We start from the raw sequence: 21,014 nt of genomic DNA on the forward strand, positions 1-21,014 counted from the left end.
ATGTGTATGTATCTGGTTTATTTGTCTGCATACTGTGATAATAATGGTAATAATTTTGATGAGTTAAGGTTTTAGGGCTGAACTGACATGGGTTGTTCATGACCGTTGCTGCAAATCATCTTTACTGCCACTCTCCACTGCCTGTAATCGAATAATGCATGCTTGAATCCTCAAAAAAGGCGGCATACAAGGGCCTGTTTTCTATACCAGCATATGGTCAATTATGCCTCAATTGTCTTACATTATGTTAAGTAAATATAAGGCTTCAAGTGATCAGTGAGAATGACCTGAGCTGTCAAATTTGCCAATATGAATTAGAATTTATCCAAGGTTTGAAATATTTTGTAGTTTATTTTGAATAGAACTTAATTTCATTGATAAGATCATTCAAGACATTCAATATACAAAAGTGAGCAAGTAATGTGCTTCTGTGGACAAAAAAAGGATAAAAGCCTTTAATCACTGGAAAACGTAAACAATCAGCCTATTGTAAACATTGGTTTTAAATTGGTCAAAATATACATTCTGTCACATAGATCACACAATTTCTAATATCACATGATTTCTGTCATTAGAGAACATTTTTGGCAATACTAGCAATTATTTCATTCATTGAATATTCGGTATTCCACATAACCCTATAAAGTCGACACTTCAATGAGCATGTGCATATAATGTAGTTGGTAATTTGCGGTTTTGTCCTGTAGTATTTCATGCATACTTCAAGATACAGATTCCACATACAGCTTTGTTTTCTCCCAAAACAGAAGGCATTCATAAATGAACACTTGCATTTATCAGAATCCATGTTCTTAAAATCAGAGGATCGCTCTCAGAATGTGCGTGTAGTCTGGGAACTCCCCTGACCCATAAGGAACAGAACATGTACATTTTGTTATAGTAACTAAGTGATACCAATCTAACTGACTGAGCTTGCTAGGTAATGACATGACAAGAATTATATATCAGACATGCAAAAGTGTCACTTTTCAGCTACAGTCACCTTTTTGAACCCAAATAGGGCAATTGTGTGACACCTGACCCGAAAGAAAACAACATGTTGTCACCTTTTTCACCTCGGGGCTGTTTGCATGCCTGATATATAATTTTAAAAAAAAGCTCTTCCAAATACTTCATATGATTTCTGTGCAAATCAGATGGTTTATTATTTGTGTCAACCAGTGACAGTTCTAATTTCTTCCCGTCTTTCCTTCATATCTGCTGTGTGTGAATATTACTCTGCATTGGCTGCTTCGGTTTATTAGGACAGTCACAGCGGATGTATAAACACATCCAGAATAACGTGTTACTCTGTGAATTCAAGAGGGCTGGTCTGCTTTAAGAACACATGCCATTGAATTAAACTGAATGCTTATGGAGGATGAAAACCAAAATGATCCCAAGATGCCTTTTTGATGTTGATGTTGTGTAATGAAACAAAAAGCATTGCATTGATTGTACATATTCTCTCATCGCCTTGCTTCTATGGACATTGCCCCAGACTTCATCCCTTAACCCCACCACCTTTTCATGGGAGGTGGAGCCGTGGTGGGAGGTGCCACATCAAAGATTGACTCTTCTCCAAGTGATGAGCATACGTAGTACAGATTGGTGCCCAGCATGACCAGTATGGGGAAAAAAGAGAGACCGAATCCCAGCCCCCTCACACTGCTGCCCAGCGAAAGACATACCCAGTAGATCAACCTGTATGAGAGAAAACAAGATAGTTATGGATTTGGGGAACTTATTAAGACAGACCAAAGGAGAGCAAACATACAAATGACTAATCAATTCAGAGTAGGACATACAGGAAAAATGTCAACATACTGTACTATAGGACATACTGTAGGATTGATTTATGATTAATCTGGTAGATAGTATTAATCTCCACCAGGAGCATAAAAACTCTTCTTGACTTGTATTTGTTTACCACAAACATGTATTCCATGCCAACAAGAGTGTTGAAACTCATAACTAACACAGTGAACACACACACACCTGCCAAAGGCAAATATTATAGTGAGCAGGGGCACAAGCTTGAGGAGGTCTTGGCTGATGTAGGTTGCCATGACAGCTAGTTGCAGGAAGTAGACTAGGAAGAGGCTCAGTGACTCGTTGACAAAGTGCCAGTGGACGACCACTTCCCTGTTCTCCAGCTTGCCCTCGTATAGGGGGCTCAGTGCACTGTACCGCAGCCTTGCCACCCCCTGCACCAACACACCTGCAGAAAGACAGAACAACAGTGTGGGCGTGCAGAAAGGGAGGGAGGTGTGTGAATTGTTTATTCCTTGAGTGTTTGCTTTTGTTTTGCTTTTCTGCCAAGAAAGATACATTTATTGTATAATAATTTACTTTAGTAGACATTCCTGTGCATAGCTGTGGTGTGAACACTGCAGGGTGGTCCTTGCACCACACACTGTTTTGTCTGCTACAAAGCATTAGCCAACACCTTCTATTACGAAACCTCTTTTCAGATAGGCTGCTTTATAGCATGACACAACATATCTCAATTTTAATTCATTCAGAAAGTTATAAGGAAAGCCATTTAGCTCTGCAGGATTGTACATAACAATCTATATATAAATAAAAACTGTCAATGAATATATTTGAAATCTAAATCTAAATTTCATATTTAAAATGACACACTGAACACAGATTGAATAAAGTAAAATCAGTTAACATCTTACCAAGAACAATGGGGATGATGGCAAAGAAAGAGCAGCGTAACGTGTACACCAGCCTAACAGGGGCGCTCCCGAGCTTTGGTACATCGAAGGGAAGGAGGGCATAGCCCCCCCACACCAGCAAAGGGAAGATGACAGCTGCTGCGGCTGTCCCCAGACCAAGTTTAAGTTTTTCACCGCATACATTGTCACTCACATCTAAGCAAGGAGAAAAAATAACAGTTGTAATGTTTTTTCTACACCATTTTATTTTCTTTCTTTTATAATAGAGTCCACCATCGAATTGTATTAAATGTAATTCTTTTTTTCTAGCAGAACAAAAACAAAGGTGTAGGATAAGAGGAAGACACGAAGGGATGTCAAGTCGAGGATTAGTACAGCACATACTGTGACAACTATGGGGACTCCAAAGGTGATGATACATGGTTTGCAAAGGGCAAACCTTTTCGGTTTGCTAAGGTCAAGTACATCCAAACGGGTGCCAAGGCCATCCCTCTGAGCCCAAAATGTGCAAGCGTGTCAGGGAAGCAGCCAAAGCCAGTCTCCCTGATCTCGATAGCCAAAGACTATTGAATTTGATCTGAACAATACTTTCTTCAAAACCTAATGACATGCGCTTACTATAGTGTTCCCTTTTTTTTAAATGTTATAATCTTTCATGTTGATGTGTTGTTCTTCACATTACTACTTATAATGTTCTTTTACTCAATGTTATTCATTATTGTTTTGGTTTGGTCTGTTACATTTACATATTTTTAACATTCCCCTGAAAACAATGGATGCTCTTTTGTTTCATGCCATCTGGTGAAATGTGTACCAGACTGACATCTATATCTTAGAGAGCAACAGTATACATTCTGTTCAGTACATATCACCAGACACCAGACTGATTAATCCCTTTAGACCAGGGGTCTTCAGCGTTGAGAGCTTGTAGATCTGCTATTTTCGGCTAATGTTCCCCTCAGAAAAGGAATTCTAGGGTTCAAGTGGTTAATGTAAAAAAAACTAAATCCTATCACACAAAGATTTGGCGGACCCCCTATAGTAGCTCTGAGGCCCCCCTAGGGGTCCCGGACCCCCTGTTGAAGACCCCTGCTTTAGACCTTTAGTTAGTATGAGTTATCAGGATTCATACGTACATGCATTATACTTGTCATCTCCTGTCCACTCTGAGTACAGCTGGCCTGCTGGGGCTTGGTCTTCGGTCTGCAGCTCATTCTCAATGTCCCGGTCAATATATTGACTGCTCTCCTGGGGAATCTCTTTGTTGGACTGATGCACTATGTTAACTTGCGGAGTGAACACCAAAGCAGCTTTCTCTGGCATCAGATTCACTGGTTCTTCGTCCTCTTCTTCCTCGTCATCCGCAAATGAGCCGTCACCTTTGTCGTGCCTAGTGTCCATGTCTATGTCCTCGTCCCTCCACCTCTCTCCCTCAGGCATGCTCTCCCTCCATTTGGCTTTTCCCTTTCTGTCACCATTTGCCTGGCTTTGGTCCTCTGAGAGGTCTTGGCTTCCTCTACCCATGTCCTGGTCCCTCTCAATCTTTTCAGCTGCGTTTTCCGATGACAATGCCTTGTTCTCCAACTCCAGCCTTCTCATTTCGTCTCCTGGCCATGGCAAAGTGCTTGGTTCCAAAACAGCAGAGCCAAACACTTCCTCCTCCTCGTGGAATTCCTCTGCATCCACTTTTATCAGCTCTTCTGCTTCAATGTTGTCATTTTTCTCCTCTCCTGTCCCCTCTGTACTCTCTACATGTTGTTGATTGTTGGCCTCTGATACTTGGGATACAGAAGGACTATGGGTTGCTTCGGATTCTGTGATTAAATTACTTTGCCCAGACATTTTTGTCTGACTAACTTTTTGTTTAAATTTAAGTGTCTGTCTTTAGTCTCTTTGTGCCTCTATTTCTCATTTTTGTTGTTGCATGTCATACAGTCTGCAGTGGATTCTGAAAAATAAATGTTATTGTCAAATTCAACTCCCATTTTCAAAAAGCAAAGTTCACTTGTTATCATGGGTGTGTCATATTACAGACAATAGCCTACAAAGAATTATAGCCTAGCCTAGTGCCTACAACGCGCACCACCATCACCTACTACTGTATATGAATAACATTTCCGCTTTAGGCAGGCTACATATAGGTCTAAGTTAACTATGGGACTGTAGAGACAGTATGAAACGATCAATGGCTTAAGTTGACCCAGTTGAAACTTTCCCTAGTGGTATCTATGCGATTATAAATGAGTTTTCACACCCGTGAGAAACTGTTCAGGTTCAGATGAGAGCAAAACACATTCCTGTGAGGCAGTCTAAATACTGCGATCCTTCAGGCTAGTCTACCAATACTTAATATTATTGTACAGAGAGCATACCTACTATCAATCCCGCTCCATTGCCGAAAGGCGAAAGCAACCAGTAGACTTAAACGATCCTGAATGATTCCTGCTTGACAAGAAGTTCTGCTTGATAGGTGAGACAGAAAAGTTACTAGGCAGGTGTGGCCAACAGGTTCATTCTTTAGTGACTGCATGCGGTATGAAGGGCGGAGCGGAGCAACGGGGGAGACTTTGCCCGTGGCTTTATTATCTAAACAAAAATACAATGGTCTACTGATGGGGGAAGTAGTAGGCGGCAGGCTAGTAGTAGCAGTGGTGGAAAAAGTACTCAATTGTTTTACTTAAGTAAAAAAATATAAAATACCGCATTGTAGAAATACTCTGTTACAAGTAAAAGTCCGTAATTCAAAATGTTGGAATCAAAATGTACTTACTCACTCTTTGCACACTCTCAGAAGCCAGCCACACTGGCTTTTACTGTGTAAACTAAAGTTAAACTTTACCCATTTGCCCGGAAACACCGGTCATATTCAGAGTTGTGTCACAGCCCTCATACTCTGACACCATGTCCATTTCTCTCGACTGGGAGGATTGGTTTCCCTAAAGTACCGAAACCATGAGTGTAAACCTGTCTCACCGGCTTGCCCGCCCATGCGGACATATTTTGTTATAATTAGGCCCCAATTTATTAAGACAGTATTAGTAACATTATCTATGTTTCAAATGGCCTGCATAATAACGAACGGGTTGTTTTATTTGATAAAATTCTAGAACTTTTTCGGTTCTATTATAATAAACAGTTAGCTGTAGAATACAACTCTCGTAGATTTATCTATGATTCTGACGTTTTCAAAATACGAGAGTTGTCCCTGGGGTTCACCCCCCAGGGACTTTCAGCACTATACCCCGTAGACGCTCCAAACATGTACAAATTGAAAATAAATGTGCTTACCCCCATGCCGCAAATGTTAACTCTCGCTACGGGGTAGTAGTTTAATGTAATAATCCATATCTTTCAATAAAGAAGTGGCCGATTCTGTCGGAAGTTCCCAATGGGCAGTATTGACGCGCCCATCTGGTGAAACCCGGAATTACACTCAATGTAAACAGGAAGTAAACGAGGGTGAAAAAATGGCGTTCGGCCACAGACGGCATTAAAGCACTTATTTATTGAAAGATATGGATTATTACATTAAACTACTACCCCGTAGCGAGAGTTAACATTTGGGGCGTGGGGGTAAGCATATTTATTTTCAATTTGTACATGTTTGGAGTGTCTACGGGGTATAATGCTGAAAGTCCCTGTGTCCATGGGGGTGAACCCTGCAACTCTCGTAGATTGAAAACGTCAGAATCATAAATACGTCTACGAGAGTTGTATTCTACAGCTAATGAACACTATACTTTAAAAGGTTGTTCAAGTGACTGAATAAGTTATACAACACATGTATTATGTATGCGAGGGATTGAAGTCAGTAGATGGCTGGAGATATTAAACGCTACAATAATCCATTGCATTTATTATGTTTTAAATTAACCATTTTTTAGGATTGTCTCGCGAGTGCACGTACGTGCGCCATCCCATAGTCTGGGTTGGTGTTGTTGCCGTTTGTCTGTGCCACTCACTCACTCACAGGCAATAATAGCTCAATAAAGAACCTCTCACTCCGCTATACAGCTCCGAGATGAGGTTCTAGGTGGTTACCTTCCAGAATCGGGTGAACGTCCGCCAAGGCTCCGCTGTTTACCCTTTTGTATATGTTGTATCCCAAAACTAATGGTAGATTCCAAGCCGCACGGATGTTTAAAGTTTGGAACGGAGCATAATATTTTAGGTCCGAAGCGAAACTACCCGTTTAAATCGCTTATTTAGTCAGTCTGTGGCCATGTTTCCCATTGTAGCCAAACCGGGAGCAGTACTGGCAGCGGACGTAGGGGGGTTTTCCGGGTTGAATGGGAAACATGGCCACAGACTGACTAAATAAGCGATTTAAACGGGTAGTTTCGCTTCGGACCTAAAATATTATGCTCCGTTCCAAACTTTAAACATCCGTGCGGCTTGGAATCTACCATTAGTTTTGGGATACAACATATACAAAAGGGTAAACAGCGGAGCCTTGGCGGACGTTCACCCGATTCTGGAAGGTAACCACCTAGAACCTCATCTCGGAGCTGTATAGCGGAGTGAGAGGTTCTTTATTGAGCTAAGGCAATAACAACAATAACTGCGCTGGAAAATAATACACCCATATGCAGTCAGATAGACTAACCAATCAGAGCCGCGTGCGCCACATGTGAGGCCATGGCGCAGTGAAACCGAACTACCACCAGTGTTGCCAGATCTTTCGAGAGAAACAAGCAACCAGGTCTATGAAAACAAGCCCAAAATAAGAAAGATTCGAAAGAATGTGGAATATCTTTAAAACATTTTAACAACACAAATATTGTATGGCATAAAATATTTTCAGATGGGGTCCGCAGACAAATACATATTAATTTGGGGGTCCTTGACATGAAAATGTTTGAGAACCACTCGTTTAAATAACATTAGGAAACAAGTACAACTGAGCCAAATTAAGCAACTACACTTTAGAAACAAGCCCCAAAAAATCGCAACTACGAATATTTACAAGCAACTTTACAGAAAAACAAGCTCAAATCCGCTTATAGTAAGCAGACATGGCAACCCTGACTACCACGCAGTGTTCTAGAAACAGCCAATGGTATCTCTGTACGCAATTCACCCCAACCAATGGGTTCTAGTTGTTGTAAAGCTAGTAGCTACTGTTAGGTAGACCGAGTGAAAACACTGTTGTCACAACAGCATTTCCAAAATATGTGCTTAATGCGCAGAGAACAGACATTTATTTAGTTCGTTTTGCTCGTTAATAACCGTCGCGATGAGTAGCCATTGCAGAGAAGTCATTACCCTTCAACTGGGACACTATGCTAACTTTGTGGGGACTCACTGGTGGAATTTACAGGTTAGTGTGGTTTCTGTTAGCTTTAGCTAACTAACGGTTTGGTATAACTATCCCAAGTTCAAAACTTGTTTTGATGTGTGAGAATAGCTCCTACTTAAAACTAATGTATACACTATGAACAGAAGCTATAACTGTAAAGAAGGACATTAGCCAGCTTTTTAGCTAGCTACACAACACAAAGACCATAATGTCTAATGTTCCTGCTCATTCATACTTACATTACATACATACATACATAACATACATTCATACATGCATACATACATACATACATACATACATACATACATACATACATACAACTGTCGTTTATTCTCTGGCAGAGATGTGTGTGAAGGATGCATTGCAGGGTGCATGGGATTCATTCAAAGTCAGTTTCAGTGAGGAGGACCACACTGACAAAGCAGTATCAAGTCGAGGCCTTGACATTTATGTATATGTCATAGTTCGTACCATATACCAGTGAATCAGGTGGTACGCACATACCATACCCATATGGATGTCTAAACTCCATAAAGAACCTCTCACTCCGCTATACAGCTCCGAGATGAGGTTCTATGTCGTTACCTTCCAGAATCGGGTATACGTCCGCCAAGGCTCCGCTGTTTACCCTTTTGTATACGTCGTATCCCAAAACTAATGGTAGATTCCAAGCCGCACGGATGTTTAAAGTTTGGTTCGGCGCATAAAAATTTAGGAACGGAGCGAAACTACCCATTTAAATCGCTTATTTAGTCAGCCTGTGGCCATGTTTCCCATTCAACCCGGAAAACCCCCCTACGTCCGCTGCCAGTACTGCTCCCGGTTTGGCTACAATGGGAAACATGGCCACAGGCTGACTAAATAAGCGATTTAAACGGGTAGTTTCGCTCCGTTCCTAAAATGTTATGCGCCGAACCAAACTTTAAACATCCGTGCGGCTTGGAATCTACCATTAGTTTTGGGATACGACGTATACAAAAGGGTAAACAGCGGAGCCTTGGCGGACGTATACCCGATTCTTGAAGGTAACGACATAGAACCTCATCTCGGAGCTGTATAGCGGAGTGAGAGGTTCTTTATGGAGCTAGGTTGAGTTGCATTAATCACTGATTGGGCATTGCAATACCATGGGCTAGTAGTTTATTTGTAAAACTATCCCCGAAGCAAGATCTTAGTAAAGACTCATTTTGATTCAGTTAGCTTATGATTATGCAGTTTCTTGCTAAGCTACTGGTCATGTATCACACATCTTTAACTTTTCTTGGTGAGCAACGTTTCATGAAGTATGATCCATTGTTTTATAGAACAAAACCTAGCAAACAATTCTGTTCGTATTGTTGTAAGTAACATATGCACTTTCTATATATATATCACACTTACACCTTTGGTAATATTGAGTGTACTGAGTTTGTTCTACCTCAACCTCTCTCCCTTCTTGTTGTCTTCAGGATGCTTCTTTATCATCTGGCCCCGATGACATACATAGTGACGTTGTGTTTCGTGAGGGACAGACTCTGGGGGGTCATGTTACTTACACCCCTCGTCTAATTGCCATGGATCTCAAAGGTAAGCACACACTGTGTGTACGAAATGTCCACAGTAAGGGCCAAAGCAGGCTGTTCTGGTTGAGGAAACTCCGATCCTTTGGCGTGTGTAATAGGATGATGTTCTATCAGTCTGTAATGGCCAGTGTCCTCTTCTTTGTGGTTGCCTGCTGGGCAGGGGGGGGGGTTCACATGAAGGCTGCGGACACAATAAGCCTAAACAGGCTGGTGAGGAAGGCTGGCTCTGTCGTTGGGGCCACACAAGACTGGGTGGAGGGTGTGGTGAAGGTGCGTGTACAGAGGAAGCTGGAGGCCATCGGGCCAACCACTCCCACACCCTCCACATGGACATTGAAGAGCGAGTGAGCGATAGGAAGGACTTATTCCTCTACCAGCCTGAGGCTGGAGGGGCTTCGTCAGTCCTTTGTGCCGTTTGCTATGAGAATGATTATATATAATGAGGTACGCAAAGGGCAACGGTATCTGACTCTGTTACTTTGTTGCATTGTTGTGTCACTATTGTAACATCCAATCTGTCACCTGTAACGTTACCTGTGGTCTGTGCTGATGTCATAACTATAGGCTTACCATGGTACTCTTTTTCACATTCTGCATCAGACAGGAGGATTGTATATAGAGTATATACGTCTGTATACTTTTTTATTTATTGATGTTGGTGTCACTTGTTCTGCACCAGGCAGGATGAATGTATAGGGTGTATACATCTGTATACTTTATTCATATTTGTCTGACGGTGTCTTTATTGGGATGTTATTCTTCTGTACCTATTGTACTTCTTTGCCCTGTATCTGTAACTTTTACTGCTGCGCTGTCTCTGGTGCCTGAATTTCTTCCGCAAGATCAATATTTATCTACATCATGGCAAAAACATTATTCGTGGTGCTGCGTTCACATGGGCAGATACAAAGATACATGCTACCATTCATTTCCAATGGAAGCCAGCGACATGAAGATACAAAGCAACATCCGACGTTTGCAGCTGCTACAAAAGATACAAAGATACAAAGCTACAGATTGAAGTTGAGCTGGGTTCAACTTCCAGATACAAAGATACAAAACTACAACTGTAGCTCCGATGCCGCAGGGAAGAGATGACGTAAACGACAGTGTTGAACAACACGGATACAGAGCGTCAAATATGCTGTGTATCTTTCTCTCTGTGTAAAGTTCTGCTGATTTTGTGCCATGTGCCATGGTCGTTAAGTGTGCTTCTACCATAACCAGACAAACTACTGCAACAATTATTTTACAAGTTTCATGTGTTAAAGCACAGGAATCAAACACTACAGTATCTGCTAGTCTATGTGTACACAGTTTTGTGTAAAAAATATCTGGAGATATTTCCACTGCCCTTTGGAGAATCATCAAGCCAAGTCTGAGTCTAAATCTTCCTCCATTTATTAGTTTTTTTTGTTTTGTTTTATTCAAGGTAAATATTGCCACAACATATGTCAGCTGACATACTGTAGGTTGTAGTTTCATCACACACACAAACGGGTAGACTCATTTCAATAATTGGCACAGTGTGAAAGATTTTAGCATGGTCAAAAATGGACAGGCGTTTGATTCATAATGTCTGGTCCTACTAAAAAACACAGCCTGTTACACTTGTTAAGTTCTCTCTCTCTCTCTCTCTCTCTCTGTTCCTCTGTAACAGGTAGTCTTCAGACTCTAAGGCAAGAGGGAAGTCTGTATGAAACAGACCAAGATGGCAATATTGCTTTCACATGGTATGTGTGTTTCAGATATGCTGACATTCACCAATATGTGAGTGTACTGTATATGTCAGAATATTATTTGGCTGCTTAGAGGATACCAACAACTAAATATAGTATAAATGAATATTTCTTTTTCTTTTTCCTGTCCCATGCGATATAAATTGTGAACCACATTTCACAAACAGTACTCAAAAACCCCTTTAATCTCAAAAACCCTTTTATTGTCAATTTCAAATATATTGAATATTCCTCCCATTACAAAAATATGAAAATATTTAAGTATCTTTGCATAACAAGTTATTGGTTCTTTGTCTCAATATGAAAATGTGCTCCACTTGGCAGGGAGGGAAAAATGATGCTGCACAAAGAGACTCCCACGACAAAGAACCCCTTCCTCCAAGACCTGGATAAACTAGATGTGAGTATTTATAATGAGATGAAAATCCTGTGCATTACGATATGTTATGTTATTTAAATTTATCTTATGACACAATGCTTGTAAATAGTCATTTGAAAATGAAAAAGGAAAAGAGGTTCTGTCTTCTGTGACATCGACATGTAATTATTTTCAAAAGAAAGGACGGTTATGTTTCAGACAGCTCTGAGAGCATAGCGTTTGTTTATTATTCATTCCATCCCTGGGAAAAAAAGAGTCCTAAGATTAAAGGACAGGGCTTTGTTTTTCATCCACTTACAACTTTCATGTGCATAGTACTGAACTTGAATCATGAAAACATCCTCATTCAATCTTATTTTGACGTCTATCTTTCTTTTCAGAAGGGGGAGGTATTTACTGATTTAGCCTCTGAGTCTCACCCTCAGTGCTCAGGTAATAGAACGATCCAACAATTTTCTCAGAACTCCTAATCAGCAATTTTCTCTTAAATATGTATTTATATTATTTTTATTAGCAATTGTTTGAACTTTGCATGTGATATGTAAATGCAGTTTATGGTGTTCCCTTCTGCGTGTAATTAAAAGTAACCAGAGATCATTCATAAAACTCCTGTTGTCAACTGCAGTGAGCATGGCTACTGTGAACGACCATCTGGAGCGTTTACAGAACACCTACAGGCTGGAGGGCAGCGTGAGGGTATGGTCTGACTTCCTCAGGATCCACCTGCACCCTCGCACCATCTCCGTCATCCACCAGTACAACCATGATGGGTGAGGGGCAGCGCCGATCCACTTTACACACATTCTTGGAGGAGCGATGTGGGACTATTTGGGATGTCCAGATTATGTTCTAGAGTTATCTGGTGCACCATAGTTCATTATATTCAGTTTCATGATATACATGCCATGTCAGAGTCTCAACAACAGTGTGCATGTGTGGATGTCCAGGGAGACTCACCGTCTGGAAGCGTTTGGCCAGGGAGAGGCACTGCTCCAGGGATCTGTGTTGGAAGAGCTGGAGGACAGACTGCACTTCTTTGTGGAGGAATGTGATCATCTTCAGGTAACTACAATACATACACACTTAAACTCTACTCATTGTTTTGATTTAGATTTTAAATAGTTTCATTGTACACACTCTCAATTTACAATTTAGCTCCACCTCTCATTTCACACACGCACACGAAATAGTGAGCCTCATTCACAAAACTTTGATTTGTTTGCAAACTTAGGTGTATCATTTGCCACATTGACACTGGTTTGTAAATCGATTGAGCATTCATCATTTGATGAAGTTATAGCTATAGTTATATAAGCTAACATAGATTCTTGCTCCTTGCTCCCCCCCCCCCTCTTTTTTCCTTTCTTACTGAAAACAACAAAAACAATGGCGCTAGCACAAAAACTAATTTCCCCCACTTCATTTCACCTGTAAACCTAAAGGGACATTTGTAGGTAAAACATTTTTAGGAGTAGCTTTATTTTGAAAAGTGTTGGTTTATTTTATTTTTTCAGGTTTTTTTTTTTTCAAGGTGCAGGGAAAAAACTAAGTTGGTGAATTGAGCTTTATTTTATTTTATTCGTCCACATTTGTTTTTCACAAACTTCACAAACTAATTCACTAACTTTGTTTTTTGTAAAGCTACTCCTATTTTTTTTTTACCTACAAATGTCCCTTAGGGGCTCTGTATAAACCTGTGATGAGACAAAGTGGATTCTAGACACTTGCATGAGCGCATTAATATCAAATGTGATCATAATTATATGCATGTTCTATTATAGGTGCATTACACTGAAGATTATAGAGGAACTTGGGTTAAGTCGGGTACATCCAATTACTACTGTATCTACTTTATTTCTAGTGCATTTGTGATGTTCCTTCTGTCCTTTTCTTCATTCCCTTCTTTCTTTTCCCATTACTTCCATCTCTTCCTCTTCCTGCATCCCTTGTTTCTCTCAGGGGTTCCAGGTGCTGTGTGACTTGGCCGATGGCTTTTCCGGCCTGGGATCAAAGGTCACAGAAATGCTGCAGGACTCATATGGTGGGAGAGGTATCCTAACCTGGGGGCTGGCACCTGTCAGCCACCCAGATTCGGTGAGTAATGAGAAACGTTCTATGGTAGCTATCTGCAAAACTCCCCAAGATTACAGTTTTGTTCATTGTCTAACCCTGTCATTTAACCCAGAGGTAGTTTATAGTTCTTTTATCTATTTTTTTTTGTAAAAGCACCATTTCTTTTTATACTGCTGCAACAAACAAGTCTTATTTTGTAATGCTATTGCTTCTGTTGATTCAGACTCCAATGAAGGACCTCTACCACCTGATGAACTGTGCATTAGGGACAGTGCATATGGCCAGGCACAGTTCTTTCTTCTGCCCTATGACCTTGAGGGGTGGGCTGGGCAGACGACCCACCTCTCCCATGGCCTTTCCTCATCTAAACTACAATGTGAGTCTCACTTATCAGTTTCTCTCTCTCCAGACTGTTTTCTTAGTTTTGTTTTGCACCCTGTCCATCCATGAGTGTGTGTGTGTGTGTGTGTGTGTGTGTGTCCGTCCGTGTGTCTGTCTTCAGATTTTATCCACATTTCACGCACATCGGTACACATGATCTCTTTAGTGATAAAGACGAATCTGTTGGATTTTTCATATGCCATCCTGATCGGCTAAGATTGACATCTAAAGTTTGCAGGAGTGGCCCGTTTTGAACAAAATGCCTCAAATCATGAACGCAGCGTCCGATTGTGGTGAAACTTGCGTTTACATTGCCCTATTATAGCGCCACCAGGAGTGTCCGACACAATTGAACTCGGGCGGTGTGGGGGGGCGAGTGTTTTAATCCTTTGCCATCCAGACACCCTCTGCCTGCCATTCCTAATTGCCAGTTTACCATAGAGATTTTCCAGTTTTATTTAATTTATCAATTGATCTATGTCTAAGTACATCTTTATATTTCCTTTGTGCCAGCCCTTACTGTGGTACCACAGCAGCGCTGTCCTGGCTCTAGGTCTGGATGCCCTTACTGCATCCTACAGGCTGAGGAACAACACTGTCCCCATGTGGCAAGTGGCAGATGCGCTGGCCTCGTCCGGGAAAAAGGTGACTTCAAGGTTTTAGGGTCATCATATGTGATCATCATCAATGTTAAATAAATGTGATTGTCCTCTATGAGGTTTCCTACATACCATGCAAGAGGCTTTTAGCTTGTACTCAGTGAGGTAATGTTAATTTCAGGTGGTGGCTGCGTATGGTGCCGTTCCCTTTCCCATGATGCACGGCAGCTGTCTCCCTGATGCCTTGACATCCTGTGCTGATGCACTACCATGGAAACCCTTATCAGCTTGCCCGGAACTTGGTGATGGTCGATGTTACGGCCAGATGGTAACACTCAAGGGCTTGGAGGGACAGAGCCTGGTCAGGTCAGCATCTTCCCCAAATGAATGAATACATGACTGTTGATTTTCTTTCTGCCATAAAACGTAACATAGCCCAGATAAGCATCTTCCACGTGACTTTTGTAATACTTGATGAAAAAACAACTACAAAAACTACGATCCATGCTATCAGGTCTCTGGAACCAGGAACCCAGCCACGCACTCCCATGTACAGCCTTAACCGTGGGGAAGATGTCCTTGAAGACTACATCAGATCCTTCTATCCTACCACACCTCTGTGAGTTCCCCATTCACACACACACACACACACACAACAGATAACTACTATTTTGTATGTAACTACTACTGATTGACGGTTTCTGCTCTTGTCTTTTTGCCTCTCTCTCCTTTGCTGTACAGGGCATTGCATCTGGTGTCAGCCCCCAGCAAACTGACACCTCCTTTCCCACACATATGCAGCCAGTCTCTTGGTGAGCAGGGCTTATTACAGAGTCAGGCCCCTCCCCGTGGCTGTGAGTATACAGTGATTTCAATCGTTGTTTTGGCATTTTTTTCTGAACAAAACCGATTCTGATTCATTTCTTTCAAGTGGAGCCTCTGTGATTTTTGCCTTCCTTTCTTGAACTTCTGTTTCTCTTTCTTCATTGTGTGCAGCCTCAGCACCAGTAGTCTCTTCCCTGCCCATCCTGACCTCCCTCCAGTCAAGCCCCGCGGTCGGCCAATGGCTGTCAGATATGCACCGCGGTGTCAGCACCCTTAACATTGGCCGTGTGGCCCCCAGCTTCCTCTCACAAGGACCTGAAATGGCTGACTACCTGGAGGCTCTGGAGGAGCTGCGTCTCCTGGCCCGATGTTACCGGGATGACAGCGGTGGAGTGTTACGCTCTTCTTCGGAGGAGGATGATGATGATAACTGACAATGACGTTATTATGAGAGTCTGTGTTTAGAAGAGTTCCATGCACTCCATAGTCATGTGGATAGACTGATGTCCACTGACATATATACAGTATGTCAGCCCAACAGCTGTGTATTCACCCTGCCGATCAACATATGCACCTTTCATACATAGTGAGAAGAAAAAGAGCTGTACTTCTTCTGGTTTGGATGAGGACACAAAGTCACAGAATGAGGTGAAACGGTTAGTAGATTGCACATTAACCAGAAGAAAGAAGCCCGTCTCGTTAAGATGTAAAAAAAAAAACATTAGCCCACAGTAAATCTGTTAATTTAACACTGAGAGTGTGAGAATGCCATTTCCATTTTTACACTCTAGTTAAATTAACAATGAGGATTTTACAGTGCACAAGGAACTGTTATGTTTCTTAATGTGTAATTAAATGTGTTTTATACTAAGTGCTTTTGTTTTCAAAAAGTATATCATTACAATATCTAATACCTGTCTTGAAGACATCAAAGCCGTTGTTTAGTGCCAAGAAGTTGTTGAAAGAACGCTTTTTCATTTATTTTACTTAAACCGGTTGATATGGACCTATAATTGTTCATCAGGGATGTGTATAGAATATTGTAATTTAAGAGTGGCTTGATGACTCCGTTTTCCTTTTGGAAAAGCTTGTTGGCCGAATATCAAGGCTGCAGGAGGAGGATTTCAAATGTTGCATAATGTACTCCAGGTTTTTAACGGGGAGATAGAGGACTCACTCATTCAGACACTACATGACATTGGAGCATCCCATTGGTGCAGCTCTGCACTCTTTTGGGAGGGAGGGGGTCATTGGCAGAATCTTAAGTTTAGTTATGCCTGGCAATGAAGAACAGATATAGAGTAGGGGTTAGTTGTTCCTGTTAGGAGGGGAGGTCTGCTGCCTCCTGTAGATAGTCAGGGCCGGTGTAGCTGCTACCGCTCCTTGTGTGTTGCTTCTCATCGTCTGGTGTGACATTGACACCCGACTCAGTTCTGTCCATGCCGTCCAGCAAAGCTAGTTCCCCAGGGAAATGGCTTTAAAGTAGCATGAAGTTGCATAGGTGTAAACTGGCCTTAAGCCTTTGTAGCACAAGCGATATGACAGGGGTTTATAAGCTGAAGGTTTAGGTTTCCAAGCTGGTAAGGAACATTTTCACACTAAACTCTAAAAGATCCTCTCTAAACTCTATAAAGTTAACTATTTTCAATGCTGTGGCATGAGAGCTATGCCCGTGGTGTGTAAACCAAAGGTTTGGGGTTCAAGACCAGAGTTTGGCAAATTTTCACTCTCCATCTAAATTCTACAAGGTTAAGTATTTTTTTCTCACTTGCATCTTCCATGCTTCCGTGGCATGAGAGCTATGTCCAATTGTCCATGATTTGTAAACCAAAGGTTTGGGGTTCAATTCCACCATTTGGCAGATTTTCACTCTCCATCCTCTACAAGGTTAACGATTTTGTTCTCACTATTACCTTCCATGTTTCTGTGGCACGAGAGTTATGTCTATCAATTGTAAACTAAAGGTTTGGGATTCAAAAACAGACATCTAATCCAAATAAAGGATCAATCAAATGCCACAATAAACTAGAACAGGAGTCAAACAAAACTATTAATATGAAACACTGGGAGAAAAAAAATACTAAAAGGAAATCTCAAAAAATGAAATGCTTTAAAAAAAAAATACAAATAATAAAATGAAATTCTAATGTCACTTTGCTTAATATGTAAATGTCTTAAGGTAGTAGTATGGAGTATGGAGGCAGGCTGCCTCCATACTCCTCGCCTTACAAAGCCCAAAAATAAAGATTCACCGGGAACAAGATTCAAACCCACGACCTTCAAATTGAAAAATCTCTCCTTTAACGTTGCACCACCAGGCCTTCCACTCTAAAGTGATGTTTGAGGTTATATTTAAGGTCGAAGGGAGAGGTGGCAAGTCAAAAGATGAAAATCCACAGAAAACACCTCTCCCCTACAGAATGACTGTATCTACAGATACATCCACTGATGATCAGGGTTCATCATTGACACAACTGAGATTTAGGATATTGTTTAAAAACATCTGTTGGAAAACTTGTACTCTGCACCCATATTTACTTTTTCATTAGAGAAGATTAGTTTTAGCCTTAGTAATGTCATTACAATTCATACCAATTATTGTCATATATTAATAATTTCTTAGTTTTAGATGACCTAAACTATAGCAGTTTTAATGACTCAGAACTAATAAAGTACATTCATTGGCTGTTATTGTCAAGTTATATTAACAATGTTGTATTATGACCACAGTTCCTCTTTGAATAGCTGTCAATTTGAGTAAATACCACTGTACACTAGTGGCATGCAGCATATCAAATCAATGATCAATTAAAGGCAGAGCCCCATACTTATACATAGCATTGATTTGTTTTGTGGTATTCTAGTGACTTTGGGATAACAAATTAAGTCAACTGAATCCAACCACTTTACACCAATGTATGTGTACATTGCAATTAAGATCAATCACTTAAAGGTAGGGTAAGTGATATTTTTGGGTTAAAACAAAAAGTATTTTGTCCAAAGGTTAAAGCACGATATTCTGATAGTAATCATTGCTATAGAGTGTTTGTTCATTAACAGGAGTCTCCCCGTCTCTCTAGCTCTTTAATAAACAAAAAATACATTTTCCGGTAGGTGTCAAAATCTCAGCCAATCAGGAGAAAATACCCATTTTTAAGCTTCATTTTTATAGTGTTCCAGTTCCAATTTTGCCTGCTCATTTCTTAGTGTCATCACTTCCAATTTCACTTGTTTAATCTATATCCTGATTGAGTTCTCTATCCTGATTGGATAAAATTGGAAATGAAACTGAAACGAAAATGCATTTTCTGTTTTATAAAGAGCTGGAGAGACAAGGAGACTCCTTTTACTGAACAAACACTCTATAGCAATGAGTACTATCAGAATATAGAGCTATTTAACACTTATTTTAACCAAAGAAAATCACTTACCCTACCTTTAAATACAAAAATAGATCACAATTTAGGCTAATGGGAACAAAGCATTAGACTATGACATAATGTATGACTCTTTTTAACAACAGTACTATATGACATTTCTTTTCTTTTTTTAACTACAGTATTGTATGACTTAATTTTTATTGTCATCATACCGAGGTACAAAAAAATCTTGGTTAGTGTCATAATTTATGTTCTCTTTCTACTCTCTCTTGATCTGTCTGTCTGTCTCTCTCATCCATAATAACACTTAAGTAAAGGTAAGTCATTACATCTTGTGCAGCATCGTGTATCTCAGACAAATACAAAGGATGCTTCCCAATGAGGGTAAAACTATAATAAAACCGTTTGTTGCGCCTCTCTTCAAGAGAACAATACCATAAAGTGCAGTCATATTTAGATCCCATAATAAATCTGATAGTGTTACTGAGAGTAACACTGCCTCCAATACCTTTTCCTACAGCCTAAATGGAAACTGGACTGAACTTGTCAATGAGGAATTTAAAATTGACTTTTTTAATAGTTTTGTCATACTTCCACCATGTCTTTCAAATATATTTCATGAATAAATGTACATAATGTGTAGGCTGCCCTTCTTAATTAGCCTATATAGACATCAATACAAGCTGGCAAGAGGTCGAGGCTGTCAGTTCTCCGAGTCACCACTAGAAGGAAGCGTTGGCCTAAAAGTGAAAGAGTGTATTTGATCCTATCCTGGTCAGCCAATGACACTCAGAATAGGTAACCTAGCTAGGGTTCGTGTGGTTTAAATGGAGGTCAACTCAGGGCCCAGCATGTACTGTTGGTGGTGTTGCTGGTGTGTGCTCCAGGAATTGTCCTCGTATCCTCTCACAACTTTGTGTCCTTCCCTTTGTCTCCCTCTCTCAACCTTATTTATCTCCCAATTTATTTCACCCCTCCCACCCCCTCCATGTTGCCCACATTCCCTCAGCCCCCTTCACCTTTTCTCTCTTACGTTCCTTTCCTCTTCTACCTATTTAAAACCCCACCCTTATTTCTAAAGTGATTGTAGTCTTTTTGCAGCCTGTCTTCTTAACTTCCTCTAAATGGATTAATCTTTGTCTATCATTCTCTGCGTTCAGTTTCAGTTTGACAGAAATACCTACACTGTTCTGTGTGTGTGTGTGTGTGTGTGTGTGTGTGTGTGTGTGTGTGTGTGTGTGTGTGTGTGTGTGTGTGATAGAGAAATACATAAACGCCTATAGCCACTTAGTTCAGTGTCCATGTTGTACACAAGTCTCGATTATCTAAGCGCCACTATATAAGGGAGACCAACAGCAGGTGTCAAGTTGTTAATAATATCTTCAGATTCTAACCATTCAAACAGGTTATTCTGTGAATTATCATTCTCCATAATAAGAGAGACTAGTAGGCAGTGGTGAAAAAATAACTATTTTTTTTTACTTAAGTAAAAGTATCAATACTGCAATGTAGAAATACTCTATTACAATTACAAGAATTCAAAACGTACTTGAGTAAAAGTACAAAAGTATTTGTGTCAAAAATGGTAGAAGCCTACTCATTATGCAGAATGTTCCATTTCGCAAGTTTTTAAAATGTATTAAAATCCTTGGAAAATAGCAGATGTACAAGCTCACAAGGTGTCGCTGCATTGTGAGCTTGTAGGTTGGCTATTTTCAAATAGCCAAAGTATATAGGGCTGAAGTGGTTAATGTATGTTTTGTAGTAATAATCAAAATCTGCAAAGTAACTAACTAAAGTTTTCAAATAAATGTACTGGAATAAGAGTAACTGAGTAAAAGCTCAATATTTGGATCTGAGAGGTAGTGGAGTTGAGTAGAAGTAAAAGTATTGAAAATTGGAAGTACTGCAGACAGTAAAGTAAAAAATACTTCAAAATTGTACTTAAGTACAGTAATTGAGTAAATGTACTTAGTTACTTTAGTTTACACCACTGGAAATCTGTACATTACAACTGCGTGTGTGTGTGTTTGCACTGTGTGTATTTTAGACTTGATGTACTGTAGCCTTTGAAGAGGAATTTGTGG

General features: G+C 40.4%; 2 protein-coding genes across 3 annotated transcripts in view; one reads left to right on the forward strand and one right to left on the reverse strand.

Annotated features, from left to right (window-relative positions):
* Positions 1–441: 441 nt before the first annotated feature.
* LOC308095114 (transmembrane protein 79-like) lies at positions 442–5,201 on the reverse strand. 2 transcript variants are annotated; one of them, XM_080442055.1, is made up of 5 exons: positions 5,064–5,201; positions 3,824–4,635; positions 2,688–2,882; positions 1,999–2,221; positions 442–1,704 (listed from the first exon to the last, which is right to left on the reverse strand). In XM_080442055.1, exons 2-5 carry the CDS (start codon positions 4,527–4,529, stop codon positions 1,512–1,514), a joined length of 1,317 nt encoding a protein of 438 aa, XP_080298181.1. In that variant the 5' UTR covers positions 4,530–4,635; positions 5,064–5,201; the 3' UTR covers positions 442–1,511. The 2 variants fall into 2 exon arrangements, with proteins under 2 accessions (XP_080298181.1, XP_080298180.1); XM_080442054.1 differs by having other exon boundaries at positions 5,060–5,201.
* A 2,624-nt stretch (positions 5,202–7,825) lies between these two features.
* The window catches only part of LOC308094614 (protein misato homolog 1-like), a 76,356-nt gene continuing 63,167 nt past the window's right edge, over positions 7,826–21,014 (forward strand). The window contains 3 exon segments of the mRNA XM_080441377.1: positions 7,826–8,007; positions 9,438–9,555; positions 11,212–11,284. Coding sequence (XP_080297503.1) covers positions 7,924–8,007; positions 9,438–9,555; positions 11,212–11,284 — 275 coding nt within the window. The 5' untranslated portion in view covers positions 7,826–7,923.

The sequence above is a fragment of the Gymnoscopelus braueri genome (genome assembly GCF_963280865.1).
Source record: "Gymnoscopelus braueri genome assembly, chromosome: 11".
Taxonomy (NCBI): domain Eukaryota; kingdom Metazoa; phylum Chordata; class Actinopteri; order Myctophiformes; family Myctophidae; genus Gymnoscopelus; species Gymnoscopelus braueri.

What these genes read in the sequence shown, in the direction of transcription:
- LOC308095114 (XM_080442055.1), bottom strand. Translation starts at nt 4,529, where the DNA reads ATGTCTGGGCAAAGTAATTTAATCACAGAATCCGAAGCAACCCATAGT. An exon ending in AGATGACAAGTATAATGCAT is followed by an intron (nt 2,883 to 3,823) that starts GTACGTATGAAT and finishes CTCCTTGCTTAG; the next exon opens with ATGTGAGTGACAATGTATGC. An exon ending in ATAATATTTGCCTTTGGCAG is followed by an intron (nt 1,705 to 1,998) that starts GTGTGTGTGTGT and finishes TCTCTCATACAG; the next exon opens with GTTGATCTACTGGGTATGTC.